General features: G+C 35.2%; 2 protein-coding genes across 4 annotated transcripts; one reads left to right on the top strand and one right to left on the bottom strand.

Annotated features, from left to right (window-relative positions):
- Positions 1–1,705: 1,705 nt before the first annotated feature.
- LOC128179787 (60S acidic ribosomal protein P0-like) lies at positions 1,706–7,954 on the top strand. The gene is made up of 10 exons (XM_052847379.1): positions 1,706–1,762; positions 2,784–2,884; positions 3,004–3,103; positions 3,510–3,585; positions 3,697–3,784; positions 3,976–4,122; positions 4,455–4,563; positions 5,461–5,537; positions 5,645–5,785; positions 7,715–7,954. The coding sequence occupies exons 2-10, from the start codon at positions 2,831–2,833 to the stop codon at positions 7,865–7,867; spliced, it is 945 nt and encodes a 314-aa protein (XP_052703339.1). The 5' UTR covers positions 1,706–1,762; positions 2,784–2,830; the 3' UTR covers positions 7,868–7,954.
- A 3,132-nt stretch (positions 7,955–11,086) lies between these two features.
- Positions 11,087–13,469, bottom strand: LOC128179770 (uncharacterized). Of its 3 annotated transcripts, none has more exons than XM_052847355.1 (2): positions 13,196–13,469; positions 11,087–12,481 (listed from the first exon to the last, which is right to left on the bottom strand). In XM_052847355.1, the coding sequence occupies exon 2, from the start codon at positions 12,452–12,454 to the stop codon at positions 11,465–11,467; it is 990 nt and encodes a 329-aa protein (XP_052703315.1). In that variant the 5' UTR covers positions 12,455–12,481; positions 13,196–13,469; the 3' UTR covers positions 11,087–11,464. The 3 variants fall into 3 exon arrangements, with proteins under 3 accessions (XP_052703315.1, XP_052703332.1, XP_052703324.1); XM_052847372.1 differs by lacking the exon at positions 13,196–13,469 and adding an exon at positions 12,722–12,883; XM_052847364.1 differs by lacking the exon at positions 13,196–13,469 and adding an exon at positions 12,726–12,883.
- Positions 13,470–17,409: the final 3,940 nt, after the last annotated feature.

Raw genomic sequence — 17,409 nt, 5'->3', positions numbered from 1 at the left:
CAAATACGGGTAAATTTTCATTGGACTTTTGCTAATATATACACTGTATTCTGTTCATATAAATTATTATATTAATGATTTCTAATGAGAGAAAGTATAAAATAACAAATATACATTTCAGCTAAGTACTCAGTCTTACTTTTATATTCGTGAATGATGACAAAAAATATTTGATTACATGCAAAGAAATTAAAGTTACATTATATTTGTTAGGAGAGTGAAGATAGAATATGTTTTATCGTAAAAATGAATAATGTCCTACGGACCCAGTTTTACAAAGAAAATGCGTGTACGTTGGTGAAAAGGTGTTGAATTCTTCCATTCTATGGATTAAATTTTTAGTTGAAAGGTATTTGCAGACTCAGAAAAGTTTGTTGGGATGAATTTGACTGTTATTTTCAAGGCAACCTCATTAACTCTCTCCAAAATCGTTCCGGAGAGATTCTGCAATTTTCTGCTACATTACGGGTATAAGGGAGGCATTCTAACTGTGGTGAGGGCTATTCGTTATTAATACACAATTAGATTATTCAAACAAAGGAAAGAGTAGTGAAATTAACAGCATTATTGTAGGGTTATAGCTTTGTTATGTAAATTTCAAAAATAAGGTATGTCGATGTTCCTATTTCGTAAATGTCCGATATGCAATGTCAACCCGTGCACGCACGGGTCAAAGTCTAGTATTATATTATTTATCTATTCCATTATTTTGAGTATTGTTTCTTTTAATCTAATGATGTATACGTCCTTCCCTATTCATTGTCCAAATGTCACTTGTGTTCGATGTTTAAAATATTTCTTTTATTCCTGTGTTTCGTGTTGTTTTGATGCAACACACCGTTTTCCGTGCAAACTGTAAAAAGGTAGGAAAGATCATGTAACTTTTTATTTTGTACTTAATAGGACAGCTTTGGTTTTGAAGTGAAAAAAAAAATTAATATCAGAAGTACATGTATTTTATTCATGATATACATTTATTTGAGTACAATACGTCATGTATATACAATGAATATATATGAAATGTACAGTGGAAACAAATTGTCTTACTAGTTCTCTTCATTAGCTCGAGCCCAAAGTACAAAAAAATTTTCGAAGAGTTTATTTATAAAGATCATTAAAATATTTCAGAATGCAGGAAAAAGAAAAAAAGGGGAATAAAAGGAAATCAGAAGAAAGACATAGTTAGGGGTAAATCTCTCGGTATTCATAAGTGTCCAGGTATTTACATGTAGTACATTATAACTTATAAATTGTTCGTTTAAAAATAAATTAAAATGTTTTGGAGGGAATCATTTTGTTTTGTATGTTTCCCTTTTTGTGTGTGTGGTTTTTTTTTTTTTGGTTTTTTTTTTTTTTGTTTTTTTGCTTAAAAAGTTATGGACTTGGTGTACCCTTAGGTAAGCGGTATAATTTTTTATTGCAATAAATTTAATTAATGCCGGATGCCTTTGTTCATACATGAATGGTAATCCATTGGTATTTGATACATCCAAATTGTCAGTCATCTATCAAAAAAAATTTAAATACTACTTAATTATAACAATTGCGGTAAAAAAAAAAATTAAAGTATCTATAAGATTTCTAAATCAGCAAAGACAGTATATTATTTTCATGTGTTCTGAAATCATTTTTACATATCTCTTGTCCAAATTATAAGAGACGAATTAACCGGAACGGTTTAGTTAGGGAACGAAATGACTGGCACCTAACAATGACGTAGGAAATCACGTGGTGTCCCTTTCTCAACCTGAACACGTTTCCGGTAAGACATGTGGTGGATTTGCTCCCATAAAATTTCGATAAAACCCACTAAATATTCATGTTTAGTTAATGTAACTCATTTTGCTTGAGTTAATTTCAACAAGTGTATTGTAGAAATGACATCTGATAAGAGTTATCCGTCAAATATATCATAGTAAAAGTGGTTAAGGGGGGGGGGGGGGGGTACCTTACAGTAAGATTGGTTCCCAAGAACGACCAAAGCTTCTTTCAGTCATATAAAACGGGGTTGCTCTTTTAAAGTCGTTGCCTTCATTTTGTATTTAGATATTTAGATGAACTGAAAAAAACGCGGATACAAGTTTTTCATCTGTGGTGCCTTACAGTAAATCAATCACCCAAGTTTTAATAAAACTTTTTGGGGGCTAGATTGTGAGCAAATAAATATTAATCATTTACCCATCAGATCTGCCTTATAATTTAACATATGATTAATAAACTTTTTTGTTAACAAAGAGAAATCGGTTAGAAATTGTATTATATATTATTTTTCTATATCTTAACACATATCCAATTCTTTTCGTTTAATCTCGGTGAATTTCGTTGAGACTGAAATTTTTAAATGGCATCTTTTCCGAATCTCGGACAAGTGCTACACAAAGTTAGATGGGGAAAATTTTGCCTGAACTTCAGGCAGTTGTTCTGATAGAAATAGGTTGAATTGAAGCAACTACCAATAACAACGTTTTACTTTGGACTTCCTTTTTAACTCCCAATTGTTAGCTTCCTACCTTTAAAACCATTTTAACAGGAGCTTTGACTTTGGGTATTTGTGTCAAATGGCAATGTAAAGTACATGTAGGCCTGTCTATTTCACAGCTGGCCACTCAGCCATGGCTCTTTGAAATCAACAAGATTTGTCTGGCTTTTTTAGCTAAAACTAGGCAGTCGGTGTATATTTCGCGTAAAATCAGCTTCATTTTTAACTTGTTTTGAAGCAAGAAATAGATATTGAGGGTAGTTGACTAATCTAATTGACAAAATCTTAATTCTGTTTATATTAGATTTGTCTTTAAACTGCCCTTGAAAGCTATCCCTGAACCACAACAAGATGGTCAAGGAAGACAAGTCAACCTGGAAGTCCAACTACTTCTTGAAAATTTCAGTAAGTGACTATTTGTTCAAAAGCTTGTTTAATTTCAAATGGGACCTTATTCACTATAAGACTTGGAAGAAGCTCTATAAGATATGAGTGTATTGACAATAAATCTTGTGTATTCACAGAGCCTGTTAGATGAATATCCCAAGGCCTTCATCGTGAATGCTGACAATGTCGGATCAAAGCAGATGCAGCAGATCCGCCAGGCACTGCGAGGAAAAGCTGGTATGTGTTTAAATGCATTGAATAGTCTGGTAAAACAAATATATTGAATTATTAAAAAAAAATGTCAATATATTTGTTTTACCAGTTTAATTTGATTATACAGTGGAATCATTTATTAATTGAATTGAGACTAGATATATGCCTCAAATTTCACCTATTGCATGTCCTTTCTACAAAATATCTCCAGCGGACCCCCGCATTACTATTTTTAATTTACAAATGTTGGCAGCTCTGTTCATGTTTCTGTTCTGTTTGACTATAGTTCTGTGAATATCTTGGATTCTTGATTGATTAACTAGAGAGCTTTGGTTTTATACATGATAATGCAATTATTGCAACATTCTTGCACAGAGATGTGCACCAGCAGGTCGATTTCAGTAGTTATTTATGTGCAACTGTTTTACAGTTGTTTTGATGGGAAAAAATACCATGATGAGAAAAGCCATCAGAGGTCACATTGATAAGAACCCATTGTTGGAAAAGTAAGTACAAAGCATGAATAAATGTTTGATTCAGGAAACAATCGTCTCTGAATGAAGGAAAGACAGAAATATCATCTCCTTGTAGTTAATATCTTTTTTCTACTTTTTTAGACTCCTTCCCTTCATTAAAAAAAATGTTGGGTTGGTGTTTTTGAAAGGCGATCTGGTAGAGACCAGGGATCTTCTTTTGGCTAACAAGGTAAACAACGATGGCTTGATTTAGATTCCATTTTTGGGTGACTAAGTGGGCAATTATTAAATGGCCATAACTGGGAAGACAATACATTATTTCTCTTGATAAAAACTGTTTTCTGCAATACATGTACTTGTATGCTTTCTGGTTTTATGGCAGGATCTTTGATAGATTAAATGAATTCCTCATTGTTCCAGGTGAAAGCCCCAGCCAAGGCAGGTGCCCTTGCTCCCTTGGATGTCCATGTGCCTGCTCAGGCCACCACTTTGGGTCCAGAAAAGACCTCTTTCTTCCAAGCTCTGCAGATCCCCACCAAGATTACCAGAGGATGCATTGAAATCTTGGTCAGTTACACCATCCATCTTAGAATCCTTGTTTTTACTGGGGTTTCTTTTACAGTTTTCATGAAGTCCCTCTTGTCTCAACTTGTGTTGAACCAAATATGACAATCATGATTTCAATATTTATTTCTTATTTATTAGCAATTTAATTTATTTACTACTTATCATTGTTTAATAAGCATGTTTTGTTAGATCATAAAAACTTTGCAGTAATTTCAGACTTTCTTCAATTAACTATAGAAATTCATATTTTTTGTTTCAGAGCATAAACTCTTTTATCATGCCCCTTTTTGAACCACATTTGATAAAAATGTTTCTTTTTTATAATTTTGTAGAACGAAGTTCATCTGATCAAAGCAGGAGAGAAGGTTGGTTCATCCGAGTCTACACTGCTGAACATGTTGGGAGTCTCTCCATTCTCGTATGGTCTGGTTGTCGAGAAAGGTGATTATTTTTCTTTTTGTTAATGTACATGCACGGTACTGACCTGACCCAACCTAACAGAAAGCAGATCCTTTGGGGTCTGCTTTGGTGTTACGTTGTGTCTGGTCAGTACTGTATGTAGATATTTTTGTTACAGTTAAATTCAATCCAATGATGTAACCACAACCTGTTGCGAGTTCAGAACGCTTAAGTGTTAGAACCAGAAATGGTTGAACCCACTGACACTTGTTCTGAACCAAGACCAATACACTGCCTTCACTGGCTGTCTGAGGATGTCAATCAGATTATTGTTAGTCTGTTGTACTTAAGTAAATCCAGATTACACTTTATTCACAGTGTTTAGATTAAGTTGTTGAAAGCTCAGCACTGAAGCCATATAGATACGACCCCGCTTAATATTTTAATATCTCTTTTAAATCGCAAATAATTGAATACACAGAAATTATATCCTGTATCATTTTCTATAAGAAACTTTTTAAATCACAAAAAATTACTGACACAAATTATAAATGCTACATATTTTCTTCATTTTCACAAATTTGATGACACATGAAAAAAATCCCGGATATACGGTATGAACCAATTTTATATTTTAGCTAGGATAGGAGTTGTACTATTGTATTTGTAAAAATGGTTAAGTAGCAAAGATATCATTAAATTGGCTAGCTAAAGTATCAGAGTTTGTGTAGTTCTGTGATGAACAACCAACCTGTTGCGAGTTCAGAGCACTCAAGTGTTAGAACCAGAAATGGTTGAACCCACTGACACTTGTTCTGAACCCAGACCAATACACTGCCTTCACTGGCTGTCTGAGGACTACATGTACTGGTAGTGAAATTTTTTAAATTTTGTGTAATTATAGTTAGAATCTTAAAAGGTATTTTTTTTATCTCCTAGTGTACGACTCTGGAACTATTTTTGAACCCGAGATTTTGGACATTACTGATGATGATTTAAAGGCAAAATTCCTGATGGTAAGAGAAAATATATATATGATATATACCTGACTTTAAGCATTTACGTTTTTTATAATTCATAAAGAAATAGATGGATATTACTATGATGACTACTCTTGTTGTAGGGAGTCCGAAACATTGCTGCCATCTCTCTGACCATTGGATACCCCACTGCCGCTTCAGCTCCTCACTCCATTGCCAACGGATTCAAGAGGCTTCTGGCTATTGCTGTGGAAACGGATTACACTTTCCCAGCAGCTGAGAAGGTAATGCTTGCGTAATTCAACAGTTGCTTGTTTAACATTGAAATGAAACCAAACTTGATTTCATCTTCATACTCGGTTCCATTAAGGCCTTTAAAAAAAAGTTGTGTGTTTAGGGTAACCCGACCTAACCTACAAAAATGCCCCGATCCTACCATTTTTAACCGGGTTTTCCAACGGAAAAATCCGGTTATTAAAATGGTGAAAATGGCGGGCGGGCGGCTGCCAAAAGGGTACCCTCATTGTACGGATAACTCCTCCTACAGTTTTCAACATAGGAACTTGTTCTTTTGCAGATCAATTGTACATATATCAGAGGTGTGCATATTGCAAGGGTTTTGATTTCTGATAATTTATAAAAAAAAATACCAGCTTTTGAACTTAAGTAATTTTTTGGCAAAATATTGCATGTAGGGTACCCTTATTGTACGGATAACTCCTCCTACAGTTCTCAAGGTAGGAAGTTGTTCTTTTGCAGATCATTTGTACATATATCAGAGGTGTGCATATTTCTAGGATTTTGATTGCTGATAATTTGTGAAAAAATACCAGCTTTTGAACTTAATCATTCTTTGGCAAAATATTGCATATAGAGTACTCCATTTCACTAGATACGGGTTGACATGGATTATGGATACAGTTCACATAAATGAAATATAATACGAACAATTTTGATATTTATGTAGTCTCATGTATTCCTATGCCAGAGTTTAATATAGTCTCGTTCAACCAAAAGCTCAACTGTCATCGTAAATCTCTGGCAAACAGAGAGGCTCTCTTGCTTGTCGGAGATTAACGGAGACAGCTGAGCGTCTGGTTGAACGAGACTGGAGTTCAATATCAATAGTGCTTGGATCCATACAATTTTTAGAATTGTTTCGATTACTAATACATAGTTTGAAATCTATCATATGGGGTTTCTCTAAATTCTTGTCTGAAAAGTCTAATTAAAATTCATATTATAAAAAAGTGCGTCATTTAAATACAGACTAGAAACTAATTGCCACGCAACATAAGTTGATTTTAAAATAAATGATAATCGATAAAATCAACTCCCGTCAGTACTTCAGTACTTTGAATTAATCAGTGTTACTCTGAACACACAATTTTTTTTATAGGCCTAAGCCTAATTTAGTACTCTGAAGCTATCAAAACATTCCCCAAATTGAGTATTTGTTGCTATTTAGTGCCATATAGCTCACTCATTCACATGAAGAAACCTACGGTAACTTGAGAATTTTATTTGCTTCTGATTGCTGTGAAGTTATCAAACTTTTTTAGCTCACCGAAGCTAAAAGCTCAAGTTAGCTTTTCTGATCACTTTTTGGCTGGCTTCTGTTTGTCCTTTTGTTTGTAAACTTCTTATATTTTCAGCTTCTTCTCCAGAACTGCTGAGCCAATTTCAACCAAACTTGTCACGAATCATCATTGGATGAAGGGAATACAAATTTGTTAAAATGATAGGCCTCACTCTCTTTTAAGGGGAGATAATTTTAAAAAATTAGAAAATTTGTACATATATTTTTACATATATACAGAAAAATCTTTTTAATCTTTTTCTAAAAAGCCATTAGCCTTAAAAAGCTGTTAATTTTTTATATAAAAATTTGTTTAAGATTTTCTTGTAAACTACAATGCTCAATATGTGATATGACTATTAATTAAATCATCCTGTTTTAAAAGGGTCTCAATGATAAACATTAGACTATCTGGGGGGGGGGGGGGGGATTAACTTTCGATACACAAAATGAATTTATTATTACATTGTCAAGATATTTTTTATACTGTTGATCAAGTGAGTGATGTGGCCCATGGGCCCCCTGTTTTTATATACTAATGTGTTATATCAACAACCTCTACATTATGATACACCTGTGTATTTTTTCACCACCTAGCATGTAGTATTTACTAAATTGGTTGTCTTTATTACAGACCAAGGAGTACTTGAAGGACCCCAGCAAGTTTGCCGTGGCTGCTGCCCCTGCTGCTGCTGCTTCATCGGCTCCTGCTGCCAAGAAGGAGGAGAAGAAGCCAGAACCAGAGAGCGAGTCTGATGACGACATGGGATTCGGGCTGTTCGACTAACGGGATCGAAAACTCAAGAAAGTTCCATGCCGGTTTAAACCATATGGCATTGGAATATTGAATTAAAAAACTTTGAAATTTTGCAAAGTGTTCTTTTCTTTAAAGAATTTCAAAAGATGGACAAAATTATTTCCAATACATATTCTAAAAAGGCGAAATCTATGGGAAATGCTACTGTGCTTTTTTTTTGTTCATTTGAAGGAGTGTTTTCTCAGTTTCTAATGTATCTTTCGAATGAAGTTAAAAATTGGGCTTTTGAGAATGATAAAGATTGACACTGCACACCTCTTGAATCTTCGAAGATAATTTCATTTTACTTAGTAGTGAAGAATGACGGTTGACATACTCTGCAGATGTACATAGTTGCAGGAAATTATTATTTTTTTCGTGGGTTTTGCGTCCTGGTTTCAAATTACATCTGTATTTTTGACTGTTTGTTGTAGGATACCTTGCCAAACTTGTACAATTGTAGAGGAAGTATCAGGCATTACGTGAGCTCTCTCACTTTTTCTTTCAGTACATGTACCAATATGCCTGGTTGATAAAGGCATTGCAAAGATACAATTGTACCATATCTGTAATATGATAGTCTGACCAGAATTCCGGATCGATAATGTTCGACCATGTTGGTTCCGTATTTAGTAGTTTTAGTTTAGTTTCCGGTTATGAAATAAAAAGATGGAAAACTCATCACGAGTTCAGACCATTTATTCCTCTCACATCCATCGTCCATTTATCATAAACATCGATACCGGAACATGGTGGAGAATCATTAACTGTTAATCTACACCCGTTATTTCAGCAAAGCCGTCTATGATGGATTCACAGAAAATCCATATTACGAGATTTTCCGGCCATGTACACGAAGACCCCCAGAAGTTCCTCGACGAACTGGACAGTTACTTGATCCTTCACGGCATTAAAGTAACATCGACAGACCGTAAGTGTGCTGCTTTTCACCTACATCTACAAGGACCGGCTTTGTCCTGGTACCAACGACTGGCCGACACTGTAAAGTATAATTGGAATAATTTGCGTGCAGCTTTCCTGGCACAGTATAACAACAACCGTTGTTTGCACATTGACGTTGAGAAGTTCCACTCATTAAGATTGCAACCAAACCAACGCATTGAGGACTTCTATGCCACAGTGGTAGATCTGGGAACAAGATTACAGGTTGCTGACAGAGACATCATGCATCGTTTCATCGCGGGCCTCCCAGACCAGTTGGCGTTTTTCGTTCGGGCAGGCCGACCTATCGATTTGGCCCAGGCTTTTGAATCCGCCCTGTCTGGCGCCGCAAGTGGTTACAGGAAATCTGACCCTCCAGAGCTGTTGCAGTCCACTGCTGCCCCAGCGACTTGTACTACCATACCTTTGGCTGCTGCTGCCACACAGCCCTCCATTGACAACCTCGTTAGGAAGATTGAGTTGCTCTCTACTCAAGTAGACGACCTTCGTCAGCTTAACTCTCGCAACCAGGACCGCCACATCCCACGAGGAGGATTCCGCATGTAGAACATAGACTGTTTTATCTTGAGATTATACATTGTATTTTCAACTTGTGTCTTTTCATTTTGATACATATTCAAAACCATTTTTCATTTTTATACTATAGCACTGTAAGTACAGTACTTTGCTATTGCTGAAACTTACGCTTTTTCAGAAAATCACCAATGTGCAATGTTTACTTTTTCCATGAATTCTAGCTTTTTCCAAAATAGTCACTACTGCAACGAAATGTCAGTGTGTTACACAATTGCAATTTACTTGATTGTATCTACATTGTTTACTTGGCATTTGCAGATTAGTTTTCTTCTTAATGCACTCTGATTTGAATATCATGTTGTGTAAATGTGAGAGTGTTTGATGGGCCCAATGAATGGTGTATACATGTTTCGTACATTTTATTCAATTCTGATTTCATTACTATAGAATGTCCATTTCTTCAGGTTGACTACCATGGAATACTAGTATTAATAACAATGGAATTATTATTTTTGTGACAATGTACTTTCATCGGATGTCCATATTTCACCTATTGTTGAGATTCACTTGATCTTTATCATTTATGTCATTTCTTGATTTTGGAATTCTGGTCTTTGATGTTGTTTGAAAAAATTCACCAATTTTTTTTCGCACGGCGGGGATGTACCATATCTGTAATATGATAGTCTGACCAGAATTCCGGATCGATAATGTTCGACCATGTTGGTTCCGTATTTAGTAGTTTTAGTTTAGTTTCCGGTTATGAAATAAAAAGATGGAAAACTCATCACGAGTTCAGACCATTTATTCCTCTCACATCCATCGTCCATTTATCATAAACATCGATACCGGAACACAATATCAAAATCCGTTAATATTCTGTTAGTGTATCTACTTAAGAGGTACGGCGTTCCGTACGTTTTAAAAACTGAAATTTCGGCGCACTAAAATTGCGCTAGTTTTGGACTGATTAACCTTATTTCCACACAAATTCTGTGGGGGAATATTAGTACCATGAATTCTTCAAGCATTTTAAAACTGATATCGTCTTTCGACTTTCTCTTAAACATGCTAACCGACCTCGGGAAAATAAATGTATGTTAGATTAACGTGCAGATCGAGCGTCGCAATTTTTACATGTAAACAAACTGCGCAACTTCACTTTACGGGGCTGGGTGAGAGGCAAGTAAAGTGGTGCCATCTATATTAAAACGTCCGGGTATTATTTTAGTATCATATATTTGTACAGAATGTGTTCGGAAAAAAGTTCAATCAGTCCAAACGTACCTCCCAGGTCGTCCATCCGAATTTTTCAGACCGGAAGCTAACTTAAGGATACTATGTTCATTAAAATTACAGGTACTAGAATTTACATTGCACTTTTAAATGAGATCATTATGCGTTTAATATTATGATTTTGATGATTAAACGCTGGAATTTTTTTATTGAATACTAATATACATGTATATTGACTTTTAGCCATAAGCTAGTGGTAGATTTTTGTGGGGTTTTTTTGACAAAAGGAGAGAGAGGGGAGGGGTGCTTTGCATCTGTTTATCGGTGTGTAGACCATGTCTCTTACAAAACTTTGCTGAAAAAAATTAAAATGGTACCCAGGAACCCCTATAAGCTAAAAAGGATCTAGTAAAATGTATTGAGCGCCTGTGGAATTCAGTTTATTTTTGTTCCGTTTTACCATATGATGTTTGTGAGAATCAGTTATGAGGCAAATTGTTTTCGCCCTTTTTTTATTGATTTTTTTTCTCTTGAGTAAATATTCACAAAATGATTTTTTTTTTTATATAAGAGCGTCTACAGTCCATGATAAATGCGTCATCAAACATTTTTGTTTTGAATAGATATATAAAATCGATTTTCATTTACCTCGCAATGTTGGAAAAAAGTTTATATAGAATCTAAACTGGTTCTCAAACATTTGTAAAAATCGTCATATTTAAAAAAGCACTATCAGTGAACAAATTCAAAGCATACTGAAGGAGCTACAAAAATTATAATATATATCCATAGAACTAGTTCCTTTTAAAAATGATAACTATTGCAAGCAAGTAGCAAATTTACATTAAATTTATACTGAGAAACAAACAAAAGCTATTGCCAGGGAAATTTTCCTTTATCTTCTGTTTTTTTGGTCGGTCTTAGGAGCGTTTTAATTTCTGGGGTCACCGACATTTTGAGTTTGAGGTCTTTCAGATTAGGAAAAGTTCCTGTATCGCTTCTACCGTGTCTATGAAGTTTAGGAAACCCGTCCTCCAGGGCCGAATGCGAGACTGTTATAAATAGAAGCCTATCCTGAAATTCCACAAGTTCACCCTCGTATTTCATAACCCCTTCTGTTAGTTCGCGACAACCGGATATGATCTCAGAATCACTCAGAATTTCCATTTGTGGCGGGAACTTTTCCTGTAACATGGAAAACCATTTCCTCTTCGGTAGAAGAATCGGAAGGCACTCGATCTCCCATTGCACGTCAAATTTGCAGTCTTGTAGATCTTTGATAATATCCATATACGGTGTCTCTACTTCTTCCAATCGTTCTTTTGCATCTTGGAAAATCGGCAGCGAATTCAAATTTCCCGGGCGATGAATAATGAGAAGTTTCCCGGATTTATCCACACATTTCATCACGTACTCATAACATTCTTTTGGGTTTTGAAGGTAACGAACTCCATCTTTCAGGATGATTTTATCAAAGACCGTCTTCACTTTTTCTTTGCTAGTTGCCAGTTGCTTGAAATATTCTTCCGCACCTGTGTGAGCGACGCGGACGGATAGAAGTTTTTCGGTGTCTGTTTGCACGTAACTAAAGTGTCCGGGAATCACGGACATGACCGGTTCCAGGAGACAGAACTTGTCCGCTATCCTTTCCACTAGACTGCCTTTGACGTCGCCGATGTAACAGAAGCGGTCGGTAGTCCCGAGTTCCAAGTACTTGTGAATGAGATCGAACATTTTGTCTTCATAACTTTTACCAAAATGGTACTTCTCCTCATATTTGGGGATTCGGAAGCGAGTTTGGTATCCCTCGGACACAACGGAAAGGGGCCTTGGAGATTCCGGACCCAGGAAAGATGTCGCCATGTTGAGATGTGTCAATCAATGTTTTCTCTGTATAAAGAGAAATATACAAGTATAGTGTAAACTTCCAAAAACAACAACTGGTTCATTTGATGATAGGTATTCCACGTTAATAGGTTTAAACTAGTAAATTTAACGTAAGGCGTAACAGGCGTAAAAGCTTAGCCACTAATGGCTTTGAATTGATTCAGAATGAATGATATATTAGAAAAACATTCGGAGAGCAAATAGAAACAGGGCAACAAATGAACCAGCAGTAATAATATTTACCTACTTTTCGAAGATTAGGGTTGATCGCTGTAATAACTTGATTAGAAAAAAAACCGCACTGCCTGTCAGGTAACAGCGTAAATCATGGATTTAATCAATAGAAATGCACATGAGACAATGTTAAAGCAGAAACAAATCCCAATTTGACCTCTTTGGAGAGAATTAGAATATCAATTTGGCAAAACCCCAATAATCGGGCCCCTGTGCACAAGTGTTCGTATGTCTATATACATATCAAACAGATTCGATCTGAAATGTTTTAAATGGCACCGGGTGATCCATTATGGAGATTAGACTATAGATTTGGAATCTCTAGGTATACATACGCAAGGAATAAAGATCGAATGAATAACACCGTAACAATGAACGTAACGATACCCCCCTTCACCAAATAATTAAATTTCGGCGGTAACTTCTCACCCCCGATCGTATTAGATCGAAAATCGATCGGCGTGATCCTATTGTTCTACCTACCCTGTGGCAATAGCTATAAATTGGCTTCCACTGTTGGTTATTTCTCTCTTCGGTGTCTTACGAATAATCATTCGTTGTTTCCGCTGAACTTGCGAATATCAACGTCACATTTTGTCTTGACGACTAACATTCTATATTTTTTTTCTCTTCTTCTCTTTTATGGCCACGGTTTCCGTCTGTGAAACATTTGGACGAGATAAGAAATGGGAAAGAGAGAGAGAAAAAAAAATGGTTGTTAGGAGAGGTATAGCGCTCAATGCAAACTGGTATTTAAATGGATGGTAAGGTCCGTGAATACCTGTTTAAATCTCGCACTGTATGGTTTAAATAGAAAGATTACAGCTTACTTATGCCGTCTTGTTTACAAAATAATATTTAAATAAAATAATTTTCGTTCATTCACATTTTGAATGCATGATAAAAAATTTAAATGCATTGAACCTTGATTTCGCGCAAACATATTAATTATAACAGGCCTCCGTCGGACCTTTTTCCACAAGGGAACAAAAGTGGAAACTTTTATCTGTACTTGTTAACCATTTGTTTGCATTTATTTTTCGTTAATAAGAAAAAATAACATTCAGGTGACAGACGTATCATGTGAAGTTACTGAATCTAAGTCATGTTATTTTTTAGCCATGGAGAAAACTTTGTGCTAAGCACATAGTTATAATTATTTAAAACTACTTTGTTTCTTTTAGTTGAATTTTACAAATTTCCTCTCTATGAACACACGTGAAAAATTTTAGCCTGATTTTGACAGCTTCCTTAATTCACATACTGTATACAGCGATATATTCGCCCCAGTTTTATTTTTGCCCATTTCGCCCTCTTTGCCAGAAGTCAAATTTGAAACTAGGCGTATTATATGTTGCAAATGATATTTCTGTTAACACAACTGCATCTTGGCGAATTCAAGACGGTGCGAAACCGTTTGCAAGTGTATATGAGCGAAAACTACAAAGGGCGAAAATAACCATGTATACAGTATAGTTGATATTCAAACAACATAAGTTCAAATTGTTTCCACAATCCACGTCATTGTAAGAAACTTCTCATTCTTGTTTTCTCTCGTATAAAACAGATAAAACACAAGGTACATAAAAACATTGAATCCCTAGTGTAGCCCCGTAAGTCATAATCTGAAAACTACTCTTTAGGCTTGCTGTTTTAAAATATATCAATATTAAAAACTGACATTGCCTTGATCATACTCTTCTGAATTTTCTTACGATGTAAATTTGACATTCCCTTTAAATTAAAACTATATGACATTTCTCTGAAGCGAACGGGAAATGTTTTTATTCTTCACGTTTACATATCAAATTACAAATAACAAATTCTTCTGATAATTATTTGTTTTATCTACTTGTAAAACTAATCACCACCCTCCACTTGGACAGTTATTAATTCATCCACATTATCATGAACTTTGAATCCCTGTTAGGGCACCATGCATCATGACCTTCGAGATCATGATTATAAATATGTATTACTAGTGTATTATATGTAAAGGTTTATTATTGCTGACCTGAAACCTGAACTTTTTTTTTATTCTACAACGATTGATAAACAAGTTCTACAACTTATATTAGCATCTCTCGTTGGCACGGATGTTAGCGCGAGGGGGTCATTGTTATTATTACTGGATCATTGGTTCTGCAAATTGTTGAAACATTAATGTTGTGTCATATTTAGCTCACCTGTAACTTGTGTGAAAGCAAGGGTTTTGCAGATTTTCTCAATATATTCCTATGTAAAACTTCATCCCCCAATTGTGGCCCCACATTACCCCTGGGGACCATGATTTAAACAAACTATTGTCTAAAATATACATTATCTGAGGATGATTCCAATCAAATTTAAGCTTTTCTGGCCTTGTAATTTTTGAGAACTGGATTTTTAAAGATTTTTTTTATATATTCATATAGTATCTAAAAATTCATTCCCCCCCCCCCCATTGTGGCCCCACCCTACCACTGGGGGGACAGTGGTTTAAACAAACTTCAATCTAAACTATCTTAGGAAGTTTTCACTCAAAAAAGAACTTTCTATGTTGCAAATAGTTTTTTTAATAGTTTTCTTTTAATAGTAATTTTTAATAGTTTTTAAGGAGATTTTAAAAGATTTTCTCTATATATTCCTATGTAAAAATTTATCCTCCACTTGTAGCCCCGCCCTGCCCCCGGGGACTATGATTAAACAAATTTGAATCTACACCGTCTGAAGATGCTTCCACACTTGTTTAAGCTTATCTGGCCTTATAGTGTTTGAGAAAATGATTTCTCTATATATTCCCATGTAAAACTAGATCCCCATTGTGGCCCCATCCTACCCCCGATAATTCTAAATGATCTCCCCTTTAAAGAGGGTGTGGCTCTTCATTTGAATAAATTTGAATCCCCTTCACCCAGTGATGCTTTGTGCCAAGTTTAGTAGAAATCTGCTTAGTGGTTCTGGAGAAGATGAAATTGTGAAAAGTTTTCAACAAGACAGCGCCAACGACAACAACGACAGACAACAGACAATTTTTGATTAGAAAAGCTCACTTGAGCTTACAGCTCAGGTGACTAAAAAGGAACAAGAAAGTAAGTGTCTCTCGGGCCGGAAACGGCAAAACAGAAAGTGATTCTTTAAATACCTCTCAAATACTTTCTCTTTATAACCTAAGAAACCGGTAAATTGAAAAGTTTTTGAGACCTCCTACAGACAAAATTTCAACAAGAAAACTTACTTAAATAATTGATATATCTCAAGTGAATTAAAAAGAAATTGTACACGATCAACATTGCTTCGACGACCTGTGTAAACTGTTATATTTCAAGCAAAACACCAACAAACTTAAAAGATCAAATCTTTATAACTTTCGATGACGACCAGAGGTTACGCCGAACAAAACACATCTAGACAATAAGGTATATCACTTCTGAAAGTTTTCTTTTTATTTCTTTACTGTTTTAAAGAAAAAGGAAGACAGATTTTTCTCTACAATTGGAAACAACCAAACCAAGTTTTTAAAAGGGGGGGGGGGCTCCTGATATTTTAAATGTCTATTTTTTCTGAAAGTTTTATGAAAAGGATGTCTTCTATCACGTCTTGGAATTTCAACTTACTAGTTTGAGTCGTTTTTGAGGCGATATTCGGACAAGAAGGTCATCCAAACCAATAAAACGGAAGTAAGGAATGACCGGAAGTGAATTTTCAAAAAATTAAACATAGGTACAAAGTTTAGATGGTAATGCATCATTCCTGAAGTTTGAAGAAAATCGGTTGAACAATTTCTAATAAATCTTCTGCACAAAAATTGTAAGAAAAAAATAAGAAGAAAATTGAAAAAGAAACAATAGAATAATAGATTGGCTTCCGCTGAAGACGGAAGACCCTAACTATGTCAGGTTGCATAGTAAATACATTGGATTTCTTAATTACTTTTTCTTGCCTTTTTCCTATGCAAAAGTTTGATCTTCTATTGTGGCCCCACCCTTCCCCAAGGGATATTGATTTTAACAAACTACCCGAGAATGCTTCCACGTTTTACTTTAAAATTTCTGGCCAACAAATTTTCGATATTCTAAATTTTTTCCGCTTGAAAGATAACAAATTTGAAGGATACTTTGTGCCAAGTTGCAATTTGTCATAAGTTTTTGAGAAAAGGTCAAGAATATGGCGTTTACTAGCGGACAGACGGACGCTGGATGAAAGGTGATCACATTAATAGCTCATTTGAGCTTTTAGGTGGATGGGATGCTGATCTCGTCCATACATAACGTTATGCGTGGTGTTCACATCTAATGAAGAATATCTTATTAAAACAATTTCTTTTAAATGGGTAACATACGAAATTAAGATTGCCATAAAGGAATTCCCAGAAAAGTTTCATCCATCTGATTTTTGTACGAGAAAGTATAAATATTTTATATAAGGAATAAGGAATCATTCTTTGAGTATTATGAGGTGATAATTTCGGTCGGGGTGTGATCAAATCCAATAAAGCCCGAAGGGCTTCATGATAGATTTGATCACACCCCGACCGAAATTATCATCTCATAATATTCAAAGAATGATTCCTTATCACTTATATTTATATATTTACATTTTCAGTGTCTTTGCCCGTGATAACACTACGTATCGATTTTGTACTATATAACCCATAATACAAATGACGCCAAATTGAGGCGCCGGCGGGGTTTGTTTATTTATATTTAAAGATTTAA

Source organism: Crassostrea angulata, chromosome 1 (genome assembly GCF_025612915.1).
Source record: "Crassostrea angulata isolate pt1a10 chromosome 1, ASM2561291v2, whole genome shotgun sequence".
Classification (NCBI taxonomy): Eukaryota; Metazoa; Mollusca; class Bivalvia; order Ostreida; family Ostreidae; genus Magallana; species Magallana angulata.
The sequence above is the reverse complement of the archived record's forward strand: the minus strand, read 5'-3'. Positions and strand labels throughout refer to the sequence as shown.

Coding starts and splice junctions, on each gene's coding strand:
- LOC128179787 (XM_052847379.1), top strand. CDS start 2,831: ATGGTCAAGGAAGACAAGTCAACCTGGAAGTCCAACTACTTCTTGAAA. Junction 3,586..3,696: donor AAGAACCCATTGTTGGAAAA/GTAAGTACAAAG, acceptor CTACTTTTTTAG/ACTCCTTCCCTTCATTAAAA. Junction 5,786..7,714: donor CTTTCCCAGCAGCTGAGAAG/GTAATGCTTGCG, acceptor TCTTTATTACAG/ACCAAGGAGTACTTGAAGGA.
- LOC128179770 (XM_052847355.1), bottom strand. CDS start 12,454: ATGGCGACATCTTTCCTGGGTCCGGAATCTCCAAGGCCCCTTTCCGTT.